The 16238-nt window shown below is 57.9% G+C and overlaps 1 protein-coding gene across 9 annotated transcripts in view; it reads right to left on the bottom strand.

Moving 5' to 3' along the window:
• The window catches only part of LOC101403226 (semaphorin-4D), a 99363-nt gene that overhangs the window by 5137 nt on the left and 77988 nt on the right, over positions 1–16238 (bottom strand). For all 9 annotated transcript variants that reach the window (XM_087444781.1, XM_087444780.1, XM_087444784.1 and 6 more), the window contains 10 exons: positions 14941–15086; positions 12319–12381; positions 10520–10618; positions 9668–9761; positions 8890–9003; positions 8014–8165; positions 6838–7013; positions 6593–6749; positions 5322–5544; positions 4112–4227 (listed from right to left, as the gene is read on the bottom strand). In XM_087444781.1, coding sequence (XP_087300907.1) covers positions 4112–4227; positions 5322–5544; positions 6593–6749; positions 6838–7013; positions 8014–8165; positions 8890–9003; positions 9668–9761; positions 10520–10618; positions 12319–12381; positions 14941–15086 — 1340 coding nt within the window. The remainder of the gene's footprint in view (positions 1–4111; positions 4228–5321; positions 5545–6592; positions 6750–6837; positions 7014–8013; positions 8166–8889; positions 9004–9667; positions 9762–10519; positions 10619–12318; positions 12382–14940; positions 15087–16238) is intronic.

The following is a 16238-nucleotide window of genomic DNA, read 5'->3' as shown; positions in this document are numbered from 1 at the left end:
ACCCCCTGCCCCCCCGGGGGCCGGACCACTGACCCCAGGGTGTGGGGACCATGTGCAGAAAGAAGGCAAATGACTCGGAGAGTCACGTAGATCCACGTCAGTGAGACGGGCCCTCCAAGGTCGTCTCCCCAGAGCCCTCAGCCCCAGTCGGTGTACGAGAAAACTCCAGACACGCCCAAACCGAGGGGATTCCACAAACCCCCAACTAGTCCTCTGCAAAGTGTCATGGCCACCAAGGCAAGGACAGACGGGGCCCTCCAGACCACAGCGGACGGAGGAGACTAGACCCTCGTGGGGCCCTGGAGCCAAAAAGGACATCGTGGGACATGGGGCATCCAACCTCGGAGGCTGCTGAGGGCACTGGGCCCACGGAGCCCCTCAGCATAGACAGGCGCCGGGCGCAGGGCCCGCGGGACTCCCTGCACCACCATCCCGTGTCTCCCGGAAATCTGACATGATTTCAGATAAAATGTTTTAAAGAGGCAAAGAAAAAACCACCTAACCAGGGGGCCACCCAGCATTCCCGAGGTTTGCTGAGAGGCATGTGCCCAGGCCCTCACCAGTCTCCACCACTCTCGGGATTGTGCCCTCGCACACCCTGTTACGTCTTGGTCTCTGTCCAACTCGGGCCGTGTCCAGCCCGTGGTGGGTGACTGGCGGATGTGGCCAGAGTTGAAGGAGCTGCTGAAGTGACTGTTTGCTATCCTGTGCCAGGCAGGCTGGTCTCACCATCAAAGAGTGTCCCCGTGAAAACCACACACAGCCTGCACCGTGGGCTCAAAGAGGACCACACAAAGCACATCTGCCATGTACTCCCCAAGAACTGAGAGCAGGACTTGAAGAGACATTTGCACACCCATGTTCCCAGCAGCACTATTCACAACAGCCTAGTGGAAGAAGCAACCCAAGTGACCATTGATAGGTGAATGGGCAAACAAAATGCACTATAGACGTGCAATGGAATATTATTTAGCCCTGAAAAGGAAGAAAATCTGACACATGATACAACATGGATGAACCTTGAGGTCATCATGCTAAATGAAATAAGCCAGTCGCAAAAGAACCGCGACTCTGTGATTGCTCTTATATGAGGTCCCTAGAGTAGTCAAAGTCATAGAGATAGAAAGTAGAATGGTGGGTACCAAGGGCTAGGGGAAGGGGATGGAGAGTTAGTGTTTAGTGAGGACAGAATTTCAGTTTGGGAAGATGAGAAAGTTCTGGAGCTGGAAAGTGGTGATGGTTGCACAACAATTTGAATGTACTTAATGCCACAGAGCTGTACACTTAAAAACGATTAAAATGGTAAATTTTACGTGGTGTGTATTTACCACAATCTGGTGGTCTAGCGGTTAACATCTGGTGCTCTCACTGTCGAGGCCCGGGTTCATTTCTGGGTCAGGGAACCACACCACCCCTCTGTCAGCTGTCACACTGTGATGCTGAAAGCTGCACCACTGGGATTTCAAACACCGGCAGAGTCACCCACGGTGCACAGGTTTCAGCAGAGCTTCCAGACTAAGACAGACTAGGAAGAAGGACCTGCCCACTCACTTCCGGAAAAACTGGCCGTGAAAACCCCGTGAACAGCAGTGGAGCACTGTCTGATACAGCGCCGGAAGGGGAGAGGATGGCGCCGAAAGACCAGCAGGGTCCGCTCTGCTGTCCACGTGCTATCCACCACGCAGCACTCCTAGGGAGGCTAGGAGTCAGAATCGACTTGGCAGCACTGACGACAAATTCACAATAAAAAAGCAAACCAACTGTCCTTGTCATCAGGGGAGAGGAGGCAGTGTTGAGGGATGGCACACTCTCAGGCTGTAGGGATGGGGCAGCTGTGTGCTGGCCCCTTCTCTGCTCCCACGGCCCTGCGGGGGCCGCTCGCCAGCCTTCTACAACGAGGGCCACAGAAGACCTTGTTGGTGGGGAGCATGGAGGGGCAGCACGGCGGCGTTCCCGACCCACCTTGAGCCCAGCCCCATGGCGTGCCCGCTCCAGACAACAGAGCGGCGCCCCAGAACAGTGGGGGCTTCTGTGGGGACAAAGCGCCCCCCTCGGCACCAGGCTCCCTGCATGGCCAGCCCCCGGACGTGGCGGTGTGACCAAGTCCTGGCCGCAGACAGGTGAGCACAGGACTGACTGGTAACCACCTCCCGCAGGCGATCCTGCCCCCTCCCTCCCGCCTACGGGGGTAATGCCCACATGCCCTGGAAGCCCTGGGCTCAAGAGGGCGGGCCAGCCTGGGCCCCTGAACGACGCCGTGTGGCAGAGCAGAGCCATGTTCTCACCGCGTGTCCGCACCGGGGCCCGACCTCTGTTTGGACGAGTACTGGACGAGGCCTCGGGCGTGCCTGCCCCAGCCCGGCTGAAGCACCGACCCACGTGGCGGCGGGCCGGGGGCCTCTGGGTGTCCTTCTCTCAACAGCAACGCTGGGTGGCCCCGGGGGCGGTGAAAAGCACCCACCCCTCAATCTCCGCCCCTTTATGTCCTGGAGATGAGTGCACCAAGGCCTCGCCCGGGCTACTTTCTCTTCCTTCCTTTCCAGAACTGGAGGGGAAAACGCTCAGTGCAGTAGCTGAGAGGGCAGCTACCCGCGTAACACGACTGTGAAAACCGGATCTCACTCCTTCAGCTTAGGACGAAGGGGGAGGACGGAAGCCCCACGGGTGACATCTGCAAACGCCCGCCTGACCGAGAGGCCGGCTCCTTCCCGCCTGGCTCTGGGGCACAGCAACGTCCAACAGGGGCATTCCTGCTGCCCACTGCCCGGGCCGAGGGAGGAGGAGGCCTGCCTGGGCCCCACAAGCTGGGTGGAGGCCCCAGCAGGACCAGCACAGGGAGGAGGCTCTGAGCAGCCGTGGGGACAACGTCCTTCCAGCGTGAACCTGATGAGGAGGCTCACGAGTGTCGTGAGTCAAACCGGAAATTCCAAGCAACAGAGTGACGCCTCACAGAGCAGGTGACAGCCAGGCCTAGGGCCCCCGATCAGGGCCTTACAAATGGGGTGCAGGTGGGAGAGGCCGAGCGATGGGCGGGCCTGCGGGTGGGGGGACCGTGACACACAGCCACACTCTGATTTCTGGCGCTGCCCCCAGCACAGCCAACACCCCAGTGCCTGTGAGCTCAGGGGTCACAGTGTGGGGCACGCACAAGGCCCCGCCGGGGGATCCCACAGGGAGAAGTGAGGGCCTTGCCAGTCACAGGGCTGGGCCGGGACCCTCCCAGGGTCCATGCCCCACTGTACAGCTGGGGAAACTGAGGCACGACTGGCCTGGCCAGTCACGTGCCATGGAGCCAGGATTTGGACCAGGCGGCCCCGTGTCCAGCCCGCGCTCTGCTCTTGGCTGCTCCACCTCCGCTGTCAATCAGGTGGCACATTTCCCAAGACTACCGTGGACGTACGGCAGGGGATGGCCTGCAGCCCGCGGGCCAACTCCAGCCCCCTGGTGTGTCTACACAGCCCAACTGATGATGCGATTCACATTTTTTAACGTTTGAACAAAAGCCAAAAGAATAATATTTTGTGACATGTGAAAATTACATGAACAGCAAAGCTCAATGTCCATAAACAAGACTTTGCTGAGACACAGCCAGGCTCACTGGTTCCCGGACCGTCCACGGCCACGCTCACACTGCGAAGGCAGAAACCCACCGGACGGCCCTCAGAGCCTCAGGGCCACACTCGGGGCCCTTTATGGGGGACGTCTGCCGACGCGGGGGCAGGAGGAAGCACCCCTCAGAGGGGAGGGAGCGTCACAGACACGATGATGCATCGTTACTCGGAGGAGGCGTGAGCTGCACCGACAGCACAGAACTACTGACGGGCCTCAGCCTCGCCGGGTTCAGGGCACGAGGAGTGCTTCCGCAGGCCCCGGTGCACCCCACGGCCTCGTATGTTGGCCCTGACAACTCAGGGAGGTTGTGCGACCTTTCAGAGACAGTTACGTCTCCCCAGTTGCCGTCCCTCCCGCAAACCCCGTGGCTCACAGACGGCCTTCTGTGAGAGCCCCAAGGTCGCTCGGCTGGGTCAGACAGATGAAGCGCCTGCCTGGCTCACACCTGGCCCAGCCCTGGGGTCCCTGAGACGCAGGCCACCCGCCCGGGGCACTCTACCTTCTTGGATGACAGCAGCAGAGCCTGGACCGGCTTGAAGTCAGGGAAGAGCTGCGTCTCCTCGATGATGTGGACGCCGCTCCTGAGGCTGACGGCTTTGTGCAAGGCGCCCCTGTCTGCAAGATCAGAGCAGAGGTCAGCGACGCGCCCGCAGGAGGGGACGGCGTGGACTGTCAGCCACGGCGGCAAGCAGCCATTCTCCCTCCTCTCAACTCGTGCCCTCGACAAGAGACTTAGACGACGTTTGTGCATCAGAAATGAAAAAGGAGGGCCTGCCCGGTGGCACAAGCGGTTAAGTGCACGTGCTCAGCTGCGGCGACCCGGGGTTCGCCAGTTCGGATCCTGGGCGCACACCGATGCAGCGCTTGTCAAGCCATGCTGTGGCGGCGTCCCATATAAAGTGGAGGAAGATGGGCACGGATGTTAGCCCAGGGCCAGTCTTTCTCAGCAAAAAGAGGAGGATTGGCAGATGTTAGCTCAGGGCCGATCTTCCTCACAAAAAAGAAAAAAAGAAAAATGAAAAAGGAAAAGCCACTGGGAAAACAAAAAATCAGAAACAAGAGGCATGGGGTATTCACATTTTTTTATGAAAAATGCCCTAACGTTCCATCATGGACTCTAAGTAAGACCCTTCCTCAGCGCAGGAGACATGGAGGCATGAGATCAAATGAGAGGGGGTTCCTGGGTTCCGCTGGCCCTCTGGGGGTGCCGTCCCGCAAAGGGCCCCAGGCAGGTGAGGGCAGGGCCCTCCACCTTGCTCAGAGGCACGGCTGGAAAGCTCCTGGGGCCGACCTCAGCGCCCGGCCGGCTGCTGATGCGCCTGGCCACCGTCCCCACTCCAGAAGCGCCTATGTCCGAGCACACAGCTACCAGGAAAGGCGAGCCTACCTTGGCGGGTCAGGACAGGCCTGGACCCTGGCTGCTCACGCAGGCAGGCGGATGTGCCGTCTGCGGCTCTCACCGGCCCACAGGGCACCACGCGGGCTCCCTCTGCACCAGCCCAGACCCGCCAGACCTGAATTTCCAGATCTGGGCCAGGACCTGCATTCTAACCAGTGCCCCAGTGCGCTGATGGTCACAGAGATCTGAAGCCGCCCAGGTATGGGGACTTCTCAGAGAGACTTCCACACTCGGACAAACCGCGGGGGCACAGGGGAGACGCTGGCTCTACACAGCAAAGATGAGCACATTTCCCGGCGTTCCTACCCACCTGTGCCGACAAACATGACATCGTACGTGGCCCCGTCCAGGGCCTGGGTCCTGTCCACCACGATCTGCGTGTAGTTCACGCCGCTTTGGACCAGCTTGGGCCTGTTGTCTGTGGGGGTCACGGGGTCGTCCATCAGGGGGTGGTCCTTGGCGAACTGCAGGGTCTTGTCGGGCAGACTGAGGGAACTGGTGAAGTTGGCCGCCCTGGCTTCATGGTTGATGCACTGAGAGAGCAGACCCACCCGTTAACGCGCACGCACCCACGCGGACAGCGCACGCACTCCACACGGGTGTCAGGGCCTCTGTGAGGTGCGAAACTTGGGGACCAATAGTGGATTTCTCGAAAAAGAGGAAAAGCCAAGGCGACCCTCCCCAAGAATCTGAAGACAGTCATAAAGCATGTAAGAAGTGCAACTGTTTTTTTATCCACAAGACATAATTGTGTCTCATGACCACAGTCAGTGAAATAATCTATTTGTAAGTGAAAAAGAGTACCAAGCTTTTGAAGTTAAAAAATAAACACTTACATTCGAAAGCTCTGCCAGGAGAAGACTGGTAAAATCGCTAACAGTCCAGTTCTAAACAGCATAAAGGGCAGGGGCCTGAAGGATTCTTTTCCCTTCCTAGCTCCTGCCGTGTGTAACCCAAAATCCGTGACACCAAGTGAACATGTTTTACTTAATAACATGCACAGAAGGAATGATGACCAGTGTCAGCAGAGGAGTGTAGCCCAGGGAGGGGAGACAGGCCTGGGGTGAGCTCCGGGCACCAGCCCACTCTCCTGGGTCACAGCTCCACCCGTCGGCCACAGACACGGCCCGACATACCAGCCACACAATGAATGGACGCAGCCAAATCGCCCTAGAAACCACACTAACTTCTACATACAAGTCACTATCTTTAGGAGAAAAAAATGTGACTCCTATTAATGAGTGGAGAGTATAACTCCTCTCTTTACCAAGAAATCATTTCTCCGCAGGAAACAGAAAATGAAACAGACTTTACTCCATTATGCAATGTTAATTCTACAAAACCCCCGTGCCAGCCAGACCACCCTTCTTGTCGGGGAAGAATGTCGCAACAGCCGTTACACAACACGCCAGTGAGAACACAGGACAAGGAGTGTGCCCATTGCCCTCCCCAGCCCCGGGGGATTCCCGTCCCCCAAGGAGACAGCCCCAGCCCCGGCGTGGCACAGCAGGCTTGGCGTGGCTGTCACCAAACCTGCCGCGTTTTGCGCTCTGGTCCCCGCACAGCCCGGGCCCCACTCACCGCCCCGGGCCTCGGTGTGGGCACGGCCCCGTTGTAGCGCACCCACTTGGTGTGGGACTGTTCCACTGTGGCGCTCTGCATGTACTTCCCGTGGGAGAAGACCGCCTCGGCCGTGGACAGGTTGTAGGCGCACACGGCCGACAGCCCCACGTTGTTCCTGGGGAGGAGGGGGCGACGTGATTGCCCTGGAGGGCGGCCGTGGGGAAGAAACGTGGCCTGCCACCTGCCGCCCGCCCGGCACTCACAGCTGCGGGGTGAAGACCCCGTAGAACACAGGCTCCTTCAGGCCCGGGGCCCTGAGGACGAAGACGTCCTGCAGCACGTTGAAGACGAGGTTGCTGTCTGGCTGGGAGCAGATCAGCCCGGCCTTCAGGAAGGACGTCCACTTCTTTTGCAAGGTCCTCAGGCCGCCCTGGTCCCCCTGAAACACCAAAGACGTGCGCGGTAGGAGGAGGGCAGAGCACCCCGTGAGCAGGCGGTAAACAAGGGCCTAGGCCCAGAACGGCCCGGCCCGAACAGAACGAGGCCCAGGCTCAAGAGGCCGCAGCTGCAGACCAGCCGTGGCCGCAGCACCCTTCCACAGCCTGGACCACCAACCACACCAAAACACCCTCTCGACGAAGCCGGCCAACTGCGGCCAGAACAGCTGCGGGATTCTGCGCACACTCATCTCACGGCCACAGACAGGCCCCTCGCACGCTTGCACACTTCGGCCCTCTGGCCGAGCGCATCTCTGAAGTCAGTCCGTGAAGGACCTGGGAGGCAGGGGCCGGAGGCCTCGGCTCCTCATCTGTCCCAGGCGATGCATGTAGGTCTGGTCTCCCCCAGGACGCTCCTCGTGGGAGATCAGGTCTCCCTTCCTGCCCCGAGTCATCTGCTCAAGTGCTCAGGACCTGCCAGCTTCTCCATAAACGCCTCTTAGTGAGATCACCACCAGGAGACAACAGTAACACACACCCCACATGACTTGGTCTGGAGAGAAATATTGAAACTCGGACGTCTGGATGCAGAGGAATATAAAATGGAAGCGTCCTTATTTATTTTGGACACAATGAAAATGCCCCCCGCCCCATTTTTACGTTGGAATGATGAAATCCCAATTCCAACAGAATTTGGTTAACACAGTCAACAAAAATTAACTTTCTATACCCGGGGGAGGTTGGAGGAAAGTGTGTCTAAAGACAACCATCCATCACACACCGGCGCCAACGCTCCCTGCCTCCAGGGAGCCCTCCAGGCCACCCGAGGAGGAGCAGGGCCACACGCCCACGGCCCCATCCACACTGACGGATGCGACAGAAAGAATAAAGCGGTAGGTGAATTGACGTTGCAGAGACTCGTGGAGCCTGGGTGAAGTGACTGACCCTCCGGACGTGCTGTCGCCACAGCCGGGACCAAGAGAAACTGGGGGCACGCCTCACCTTGCACACCCTCGCCACCCGGGGGATCATCAACTTGAGGACAAACTCGTACTCCACAGACACCTCCGTGAAGAAGAAGTAGACCCTGTCGTCCCCGGCGTCGGCGCCATCTGGGCTCTCTCGGATCACGTCAGAGAAGACGAAGCTGGGCTCTGCGGGGAGGAGATCCTGGTTACCCCCGCACGAGGAGAGGGGCCCGGGCACCTCCCTGTAAGGACCAGGGAGGGTGTGCATGCCACGCCCCAGCTCCAGGCTCCAGGAGGGATGACAGTGCCCATCTCGCCTCCTTGGCCTAAGGAGGTGCCCGAGATGGTGGTTCTGAAGCACACCTGCCTGGTCCACCCTGAGTACTGGCGGGCAGCCTGCGGGCCCCAGAGAGACAGATCCCACCAGACCCGGAGAGCCCCTGGAAGATATGCATTTGCACTCTCCCAGATCACCTGCCTCCTAGAGTCCAGGGCCCAGTGACCAGCACCCACAAGAAGAGCCCCTCATGAGCAGCCACGAGCCACCTGCACCACGAGTCCAACGTGGACACGTTGTCCGGAGGTGACGGTACAACATCACACACCCATCTGACCCGCCTGAGTTCACCGCTGACCATCACATTCTCACTGCACGAAATCCTCCCGGATCCGTTTTCAGGGAGGGGTAAAGGCAGCCTTAACACAGCACTCTCTCACCATCCTGGACGCTGGCGGGGGCGCCCAGGGCACTTCCAGAGCCGCCCCCACGGCACCGGGGCTGACAGGAGCCGCAGACGACCCCACGTGAGGCTCAGATGGAGCCAGCAAGAGGAGAGATACAAGGGGGCTCTACCGGCTGGGAGGTGACTCCGAGGAGAAACCCGCCCTGGATGACCCGTCTACTTCTTACCGTTAAGCCAAGGGATGGCATACTCTGTTCTCAGAGGGCTGTGAGAGGAACTTCGGGAGATGATCGGCTCACTCCCCAGGAAGTTGTAGGACGTCCCAGAATAGAGCTCTCCATCTTCAGCGGCCCGGGGGGACCGAGGAAAAGGGAATCAGCGCCCATGCTGGGGACAGACGCCCACCCCCACACTTCCCTTACAACCTAACATGCGCCCCTCCCGCAAGTGGAAGACCACCGCCCTGCTCCTGGGTGCAGCCTGCTTCCTGAGTCTTCCGTGTCGCTTCTCTGACACGGATATTTTAGGCTCCACGGTCAGCCGTATTTATGAGAGTTAGGGGCAATAACTAACGCACACAGGCAATTCCCACATCTGGGAAAATAAGAAACGTGACAGTGGGCGCACACGGGGCACAGGGCCGATCGCCTCGGTGCGAGAGACCATTCCAGGGCAGCCTGCGGCTCGGGCACAAACTCCCCCAAACAGGAGCATCGACTCCACGTGACAGAATAACCTAGATGATTTGCACCAATGACGGATATAAAATAATCGCTTCCCACAAATCCACCTGTGGACTGTGACGGTGGCTGGTCATCCTGTGAACAACGCACTCAACAGCTCCTACCAGAGGAGCTCTGGACAGGCCGCACACCTGGTGTGAGGACAGTGAACGTGGGAATGGAGCAGGAGACCATGGGAGGGACGAGGGACCGGGCGTCCTGCATTGAGGACAGCCTGACAGCAGAGCTACGCCAGTGGAGGAGGCCTGAGGCCTGGACTCACCGACCATGACGGACGTGTAGCTTTGTGCCGGGTCAAAGGGACATCTTCCTTTGCCATCTTCATTCTTCCCCAGAAATGTAAAGGATGTTAAGTTCTACAATTGAATGAAAAGAAAGAGTATCATCAGATGTCTGATTTTCGGTAGTAATAATGCATCTCTGCCGTACTGTTTAATCTTACAGACTCGCTGTTCCAGGGGGACGGAGGGAAGAGCGCCCGTGCGAACAGCCCCGCGAGTCCCAGGTCTGGACGTGGGCACCTCGGAGAGTACCCCTGCTCTGACACCCTTGAGGGCTACTCAAGACCCTGAGCCTCAGTCTGCTCATCCGTGAGATGGAGACGGCAGGTCAGGATCCCACCCTTATGACCTCATGTAACTTAACTGCCTCCTCACAGGCCCCATCTCCAAATACCGTCACTTGGGTGGGGATGAGGGCCTCAACATATGGATTTGGGGGGACACCAACATTCAGCCCACAACATACGTGAACCAAGAACACACAAGTCAGCAGAAGTCCTGACTTTCCCACCTGGCAGGACCCGTGTCCCCGCCAGGCTGCCCTCCCGCGTGACGAGGAGAGGGCAGATGCTGGATCATGGCATACCAAGTGCTTGTGTCTGTCAACAACGCACTTCCGAAGGGGCCCCCGCTGCCAGCTCAGCATCGCAGCCACACCCTCGGTCATAGCGGCTTACAGACCGGACACCAGGGCTCCAAGGAGCCACGAGCTGCCCCATGCCCACACAGCTGGCAGTCAGAAAATCCTACGTTTTGCAGAGTGGAGACCACTGGACGCTGCCTGGAGCCCCACTCTGCTCTAACCACCGACCAGGGAGGTGCCGTGGCCTTACCAGGTGGTCACAGGTCGGCTGGAACGCGTTGGTCCCGCACACATAAAGGGTGGTGGCGCTGAGTGGCTGCAGCACCCGGATGTAGTTGAGGCATTCTGTCTACAAGGAGAGAAACGCACGGATCAGCACCATCCAGCTCCCGACGGATGCCCTCCGTGCTGCAAACTGTCCACGCCGCTCACTCAGAGCAGAGACCAGCAGAGCACACGCGACCAGGTCGTCACAGCTCAGGACCCCAGCCCCCGGCTACATTCACTGCCCACTGCCCATCTCCGGGCTCTGGGGCTCCATCTCCACACCCTGGCTCTGCCCTGCCAGGGACAGCGGGAGTAGGCTCGCTGAGACCCAGCTCCGCCTGGACAAACCCCAGTCTGCAGCCAGCCTGAGTGCTTTCGTCTCTGCAGTGTCCTCAGGCCAGCGGTCACATGCCAAACGATGTCATTTCAGTCGCTCGTTTATACTCAGCAAAGACGTGCTGGCCAAGACAGCAATGACAGCTGACCTCAAATCCTACTGGACCACAGAAAAGACGTCTTCACTCTCACTAACGCACACCGCTCACTGTGCTGCCAGACCGCGGAGGCACACGCTGAGCAGAAGCCCTCTGCCTCCCTCTTCTCTGGGCGCCCCCTCCACGCCCCAACGCACAGACCTGGAAACAGCGCTTCTCAGGAGTGGGGTTTCTGACCGGCCCCGCCTGCGGGAGAGGCTGACTAATGAGGGGCTCCGGCCTGGCTCTGCGTCAGAAAGGCCCCACAGGAAAACCAGACGCCACGTACGAACCCCATCACTATTTCAGACTGAAATGTACTTGGATCATATGTGCTATCATCTGAAATTATCTCCGCGCAGGAGAGGTTTTTTTGCTGTGACTGTTTTTAAACTGGCTGGAAGTCATGCACCTCCCCACCCCACCGCAAGCAGTGAGAGGGCCCCCTGTTCGCTGTGCGGGCTCCATGCGGGCCGGGTGAGTGCGCGGTCTGATTTAGCTCTGAGACAGCTCCCTGTGACACCTGCGGTTACATCGCAGCGCCTGCACTTTCTCTCACATCCTAAAGTAACTTCAGACTCAGTGACTTTAGCCAAAGTGTTCAGCATTTTGCTAAACAAGTTTAGCAAAAATTTCCTTGTTTTTTAAAAAAATTTGTAATTGTTTTGAAATTAGCCAACAACTGCTGAAATTTATCATAACTCAGCTGTCTTGACCAACCAACAGGGAGGACGGGGCTTTGATGCTCGGACTCCGACATCGGCCCAGACAGAACCCACTAGGGGCCGGGCAGCCCTCATGGTGGGGGTGACCCAGCGCTCCAAAGGGAGTGGACACTCGACCCAGTGCCCCCCCGACGGCCACCACGCTGAGGTGACCAATATCTCCTAGAGAAGGTGCAGGTTCTCAAAGGATGGGTGTTCCCAAAAATCCAGAAATCCTATAGCAACGCCTCCAGGCCGCTGGGTGCGGGGGAGACAGGAACCCAGCATTCTACACCCTTAGCCAGCAGGCACGGGAAACTGTTCTCTGTAGTCAAGTTATAGACCATTTGAATAAATTCAGCTAAACTTGAAGAAGCATTTCTCGAATGCCTGCTCTGTCTGGAACTTGCTTTGAGACCCAGTGTCACCGTTTGGGAACAGACGGACCTGGAGAGGAGTTGTGGTAACGGAACCAAGCCCTCGAGCACCCGGGGACCTGGCCCAGCGCCCGGCACGTTTCAGGAGTGCTGACGCGGCTCCCATCATGATATTACGACAACCTGGAAACAAATACCGTGTGGTTCATAGTCAGCAAAAGAAATTACCTGTTTTGACTTCCCCTTTTCGGCGCATTTTGCTTTTTTATCTTCAGAGACCTTCCAGTACGCCTGTTGGGAGGAATGAAGTCCATGTCAGCGCGAGGAGAGCCTGGCACAGAAAACGTACAGCTCACAAAGCACGTGTGGCGTTTGGGGCACCGATACTTCCCGAGACGGTAAAATCTGAGACTGCAGAGTGGGGCTTAGAGAGCAGACGCTGAGGCCCCTGAGCCATTGGGGCTTCGTGAAACTGTCTCCTCCTCCTGAAGCCAGCGGGGCCAGGAAGCCACCAGGTGCTGGCACTCGCCGCACAACGGCAGCAAAACTGCACCACTACCGTGTGAGGATTACATTACTTATCAGAAAGCTAAACTGTAGGTGTTTCCAAACATCAAACTGGGATTTTTCGTTCATTGAAGAGGGATTCTAGAGTCCAGTAAAAAAAACAAAAGCCTTGACAGTTACTCTGACTGCCAGTGGGACCGCGGGAGGGAGACTCTTGGAGTGTCCTGCGCCCGCAGCAGCTGAACGTGATGGAGCAGCGCGGCACCCTCAGGGCCAGCGCCGACCCGCTGAGTGCAATCAGAACCCGTCAGGCCCGCATCACTGCAAGCCCCACGTCCCCTCCCCCAAAGATGCCCCATCTCCCCGTGTGATATTCTGTGATTGATGCAAATATACACACACACACACACACACACACACACAAAAATGACTTTTTCCACCCAGAGAATCAAAGCCAGGTGCCAGGTGCTCAGAGGTCAGGGGGCACAAGGGGCTTTCCCAGCGGCAGGGGGTGGGGCCCCGAGCAGCGTGCCCCCCGACACTAGCTCGGCTTCCTGGAGAGGCCGGAACAGCAGACACAGGGACGATGCGGAGTGTTTTCAGAGGACTGCAAGTCCTAATCAGGGCACACAAATGCGGAACAAAGTCCTATTTCAAAGAGCAGCTCCCTTCAGAAATTAAGCACAGACCATGTCGTCACCATCCACGCGAAACGCGTGGGGACACGGAACATGAACCCCCACGGGCCCTCGACCACGGTCACGGGGTTCTCGATGAAGCTTGGCCATGGTCCTTTCACTTTTTCTTCTCCTCTGTGCATAGGAGGCCGGGAGCCTCTCCCTCACCCCGAGGGGCCGCAGCGATGCCATTAACAAAGCAATGACTGCTCTGACCAGGCACCCACGGGGCCGGCACTGCACTTTATTTTCAAAGGGTCACGACTGGACTCTCACTTATGTGTCAAACAGAAATTAAGTACTGTGCTAGACTCTGGAAAGTAAGACAAAGCAAATCAAACAAATAAGAGGCCTGGGGCAGAAAACGCACAAGACAAGCCTGGACCCTCTTGATCCCAGAGAGCAAGGACCTACGCCAACCACCAGGGTCGCGGCTAAGGACTCAGGAGCCACGAGAGGCTGCCACGCACCAGGGAGGGAAAACCTGAGCGTCAAGGAAGGAGCTGGCTGGAATGATCGAGGCACTGCAAACACGGTTAAATCTGTGAGTCCACGGTCATACTGAACATCAGACAGTCAAAAACTCACGGTCTCCCTTTATACAGAATGCGCATTGTTTTGAAAGCTGGTTAAATAAAAGCAGAGACCTCAAGCACTGATCCTGCCATTTCCAAAGGAACTGGCCTCGGGGGACGAGAATGTCCCCTTTACAGACGATTGCCGGCTCCCAAGTGGAGAAGGGAAGGTAGAGCCCGCCCCCATGTGCCATCCCCACCTCGCACGGGGCTCCAGGCTGCGAGGGTCATGGGCCAAGAGGAGGAAGGCCGCCTGGGGGAGGCTCCTGCCTCTCATGGAGGACACAGGGGGCTGGACGGGGGCTGGGGACCAATGGAACTGCCGAGTGGCTTCCCAGCGAGTGGACCCAGGGCGGCTCCTAGAAATGGAGACCCACCGGCGGACAGAGTGCCCGGCCACACGACAGTCTGATTTCAACGTGATTCAAACTGAACAGTCAGGCATCATTTACCAGAGAGCCCGTGAAATCTGAACACTGACTATTCCACATTAATTTTTGGATGTGATAATGGTATTTTCGTTATTTTGAAAAAAAGGTGTCCTCTCCTTTAGGAGATGCCCAGGAAAACATTTACAGATGAAGAACTTGTGTCTGGGATTTGCCTCACAGCCTCCCGGAGGGAGCAGAGGACGAGGACGTGGGAAGGAGGATGGGGTGGAACCCCTGGCCTGCAGGAGCCCCCCGGTACAGGGCTCTCACATGACCCCCTCTGCCCCCGTGTACGCTTAAGATCTTCTGTAATAAGAAGTTCAAACTCCAAGATGAATAGACTGTGGTCCCTGGTTGAGCTGCCAGCCCAGGGAGGACACAGGCTGCCAGCGGACACCCTGAGACGGGGCCGCATGGACGCAGGGCAGGAAGGAAGCTTCGGATGACAGGGCCCTCGGCCCATGGGTAGGCGGGAGGCTGCTCGCTAGAGGCACAGGACCAGACACACAGGATGTCTGCAGGGTGGCCCTGGGGGTGAGCCGGCCGCACGGTACGGCCAGGAACGGGCCTGACGCCCAGGCGGAGGCCAGTGTGCAGATTCAAGAACACACCAGGAAGGTCTGCGGCCAGGCAGCAGGGGATCAGGAGCCCGCACCATACCTCGTGCTGCTTCTCGGAGATGTTGAGTGCGTTCACGGCAAACACGGCTTCCCGGGCGCCCACGTACAAAGTGTCCTTGTCCTCGCTCAGCAGCAAGGCGGAGTAGTTGAAGATGCCCGGCTGGTGGAAGTACACCAGCTGCACCTCTGGGGGAGAGAGGCAGGGGCGGGGGACACACGTTAGGCACTGCTGAGCCCGGACACGTCCGCAGTGTCTGGTCTCCCTCTAGCGCACCGTCCCGTCCCGAGGGCCGTGCACGGACTCGCTGCCACGGGGGCCAGCCCCCTGCCAGGCCAGACTTCAGGCACCTCTGGGTGGAGCAGACCCACCAAGGCAGCCACCAAGCGCGTGGGACCCCCGTGGGGCCCCAGAGCCCCTGTGCTCCACCAGTGCTGTGGCCTGACTTCCCTTCCTGCCCCCTCCAGCCCAGCTGACTTCCCAACCCTGCACTCAGGGTGGCCTCCTGGCAGCGCGACCTCCTGGCAGTCTGACCTCGTGACCTCCCATGAGACTGCAGACCAGACGCCTCGAGCTGCTGACCGCTACATCTCCCTCGGCCTCCCATCAAACTCTTGTCTGTGTGTTTAATCATCCACAAATTAGGAGTATTTAGGATTTTCTCATTTAGGAAAAAAATGACTTACTTCAAAACCTTTGAAAAAACCTATTTCACTGACCCAAGCATTTTTCAGGGATAACCACCATAAACTTACAAAACAGAGAAACATGTGACATTTGATCACTCATTAGTTAATTGCATCAATAGCTATTTAGGAATAGGAGGAATCAGACGATTAGCTTGTAGGAGTATTGGCATTATTTCTTAAGGAGCTGTTTCCTCTTTCTGACCAGCCCAGCATCAATTTGAGTGTTTCGAACTTGGCTCTTTCCATGTATCACCAAGCTCTGGTTTTGTCCAAGGATGAGGTGTCCACACTTTCTACTCTAATCTTCCAATGTTAGAGAGATGCACGCGGGATGAAGGCTCTCCCGGCACATCTGGCGAGACGGCTCAGCCCTGCCAGCGCCCCTCCATCAGGACCGAGGACTTGAGCTCTCCATCCACGGAGACTGAAGGACCAGGGGTCCCAAGACACAGCTCCCAAGAGAGGAATAAATAAAACAAACTTATGAACAGCAAGTGAAACAACTGGCCTGAAGCTCAGCTTCACAACAGTAATGTCCTCAAAATACACCCCTCAGTGTGGTTCATGCCTGGGCGGCGAGCACCAAACGTCGCCAGGCACAAGGGAGACAAGATTCCCTTCAGAGGTCCCCCGGTTTAGAAACCAAACCAG

The sequence above is a fragment of the Ceratotherium simum genome, chromosome 20 (genome assembly GCF_057802395.1).
Source record: "Ceratotherium simum simum isolate JZ-2026a chromosome 20, ASM5780239v1, whole genome shotgun sequence".
In the NCBI taxonomy this organism is placed as follows: Eukaryota; Metazoa; Chordata; class Mammalia; order Perissodactyla; family Rhinocerotidae; genus Ceratotherium; species Ceratotherium simum.
Note: the sequence above shows the minus strand (reverse complement) of the source record. Positions and strands in the feature narration are given on the sequence as shown.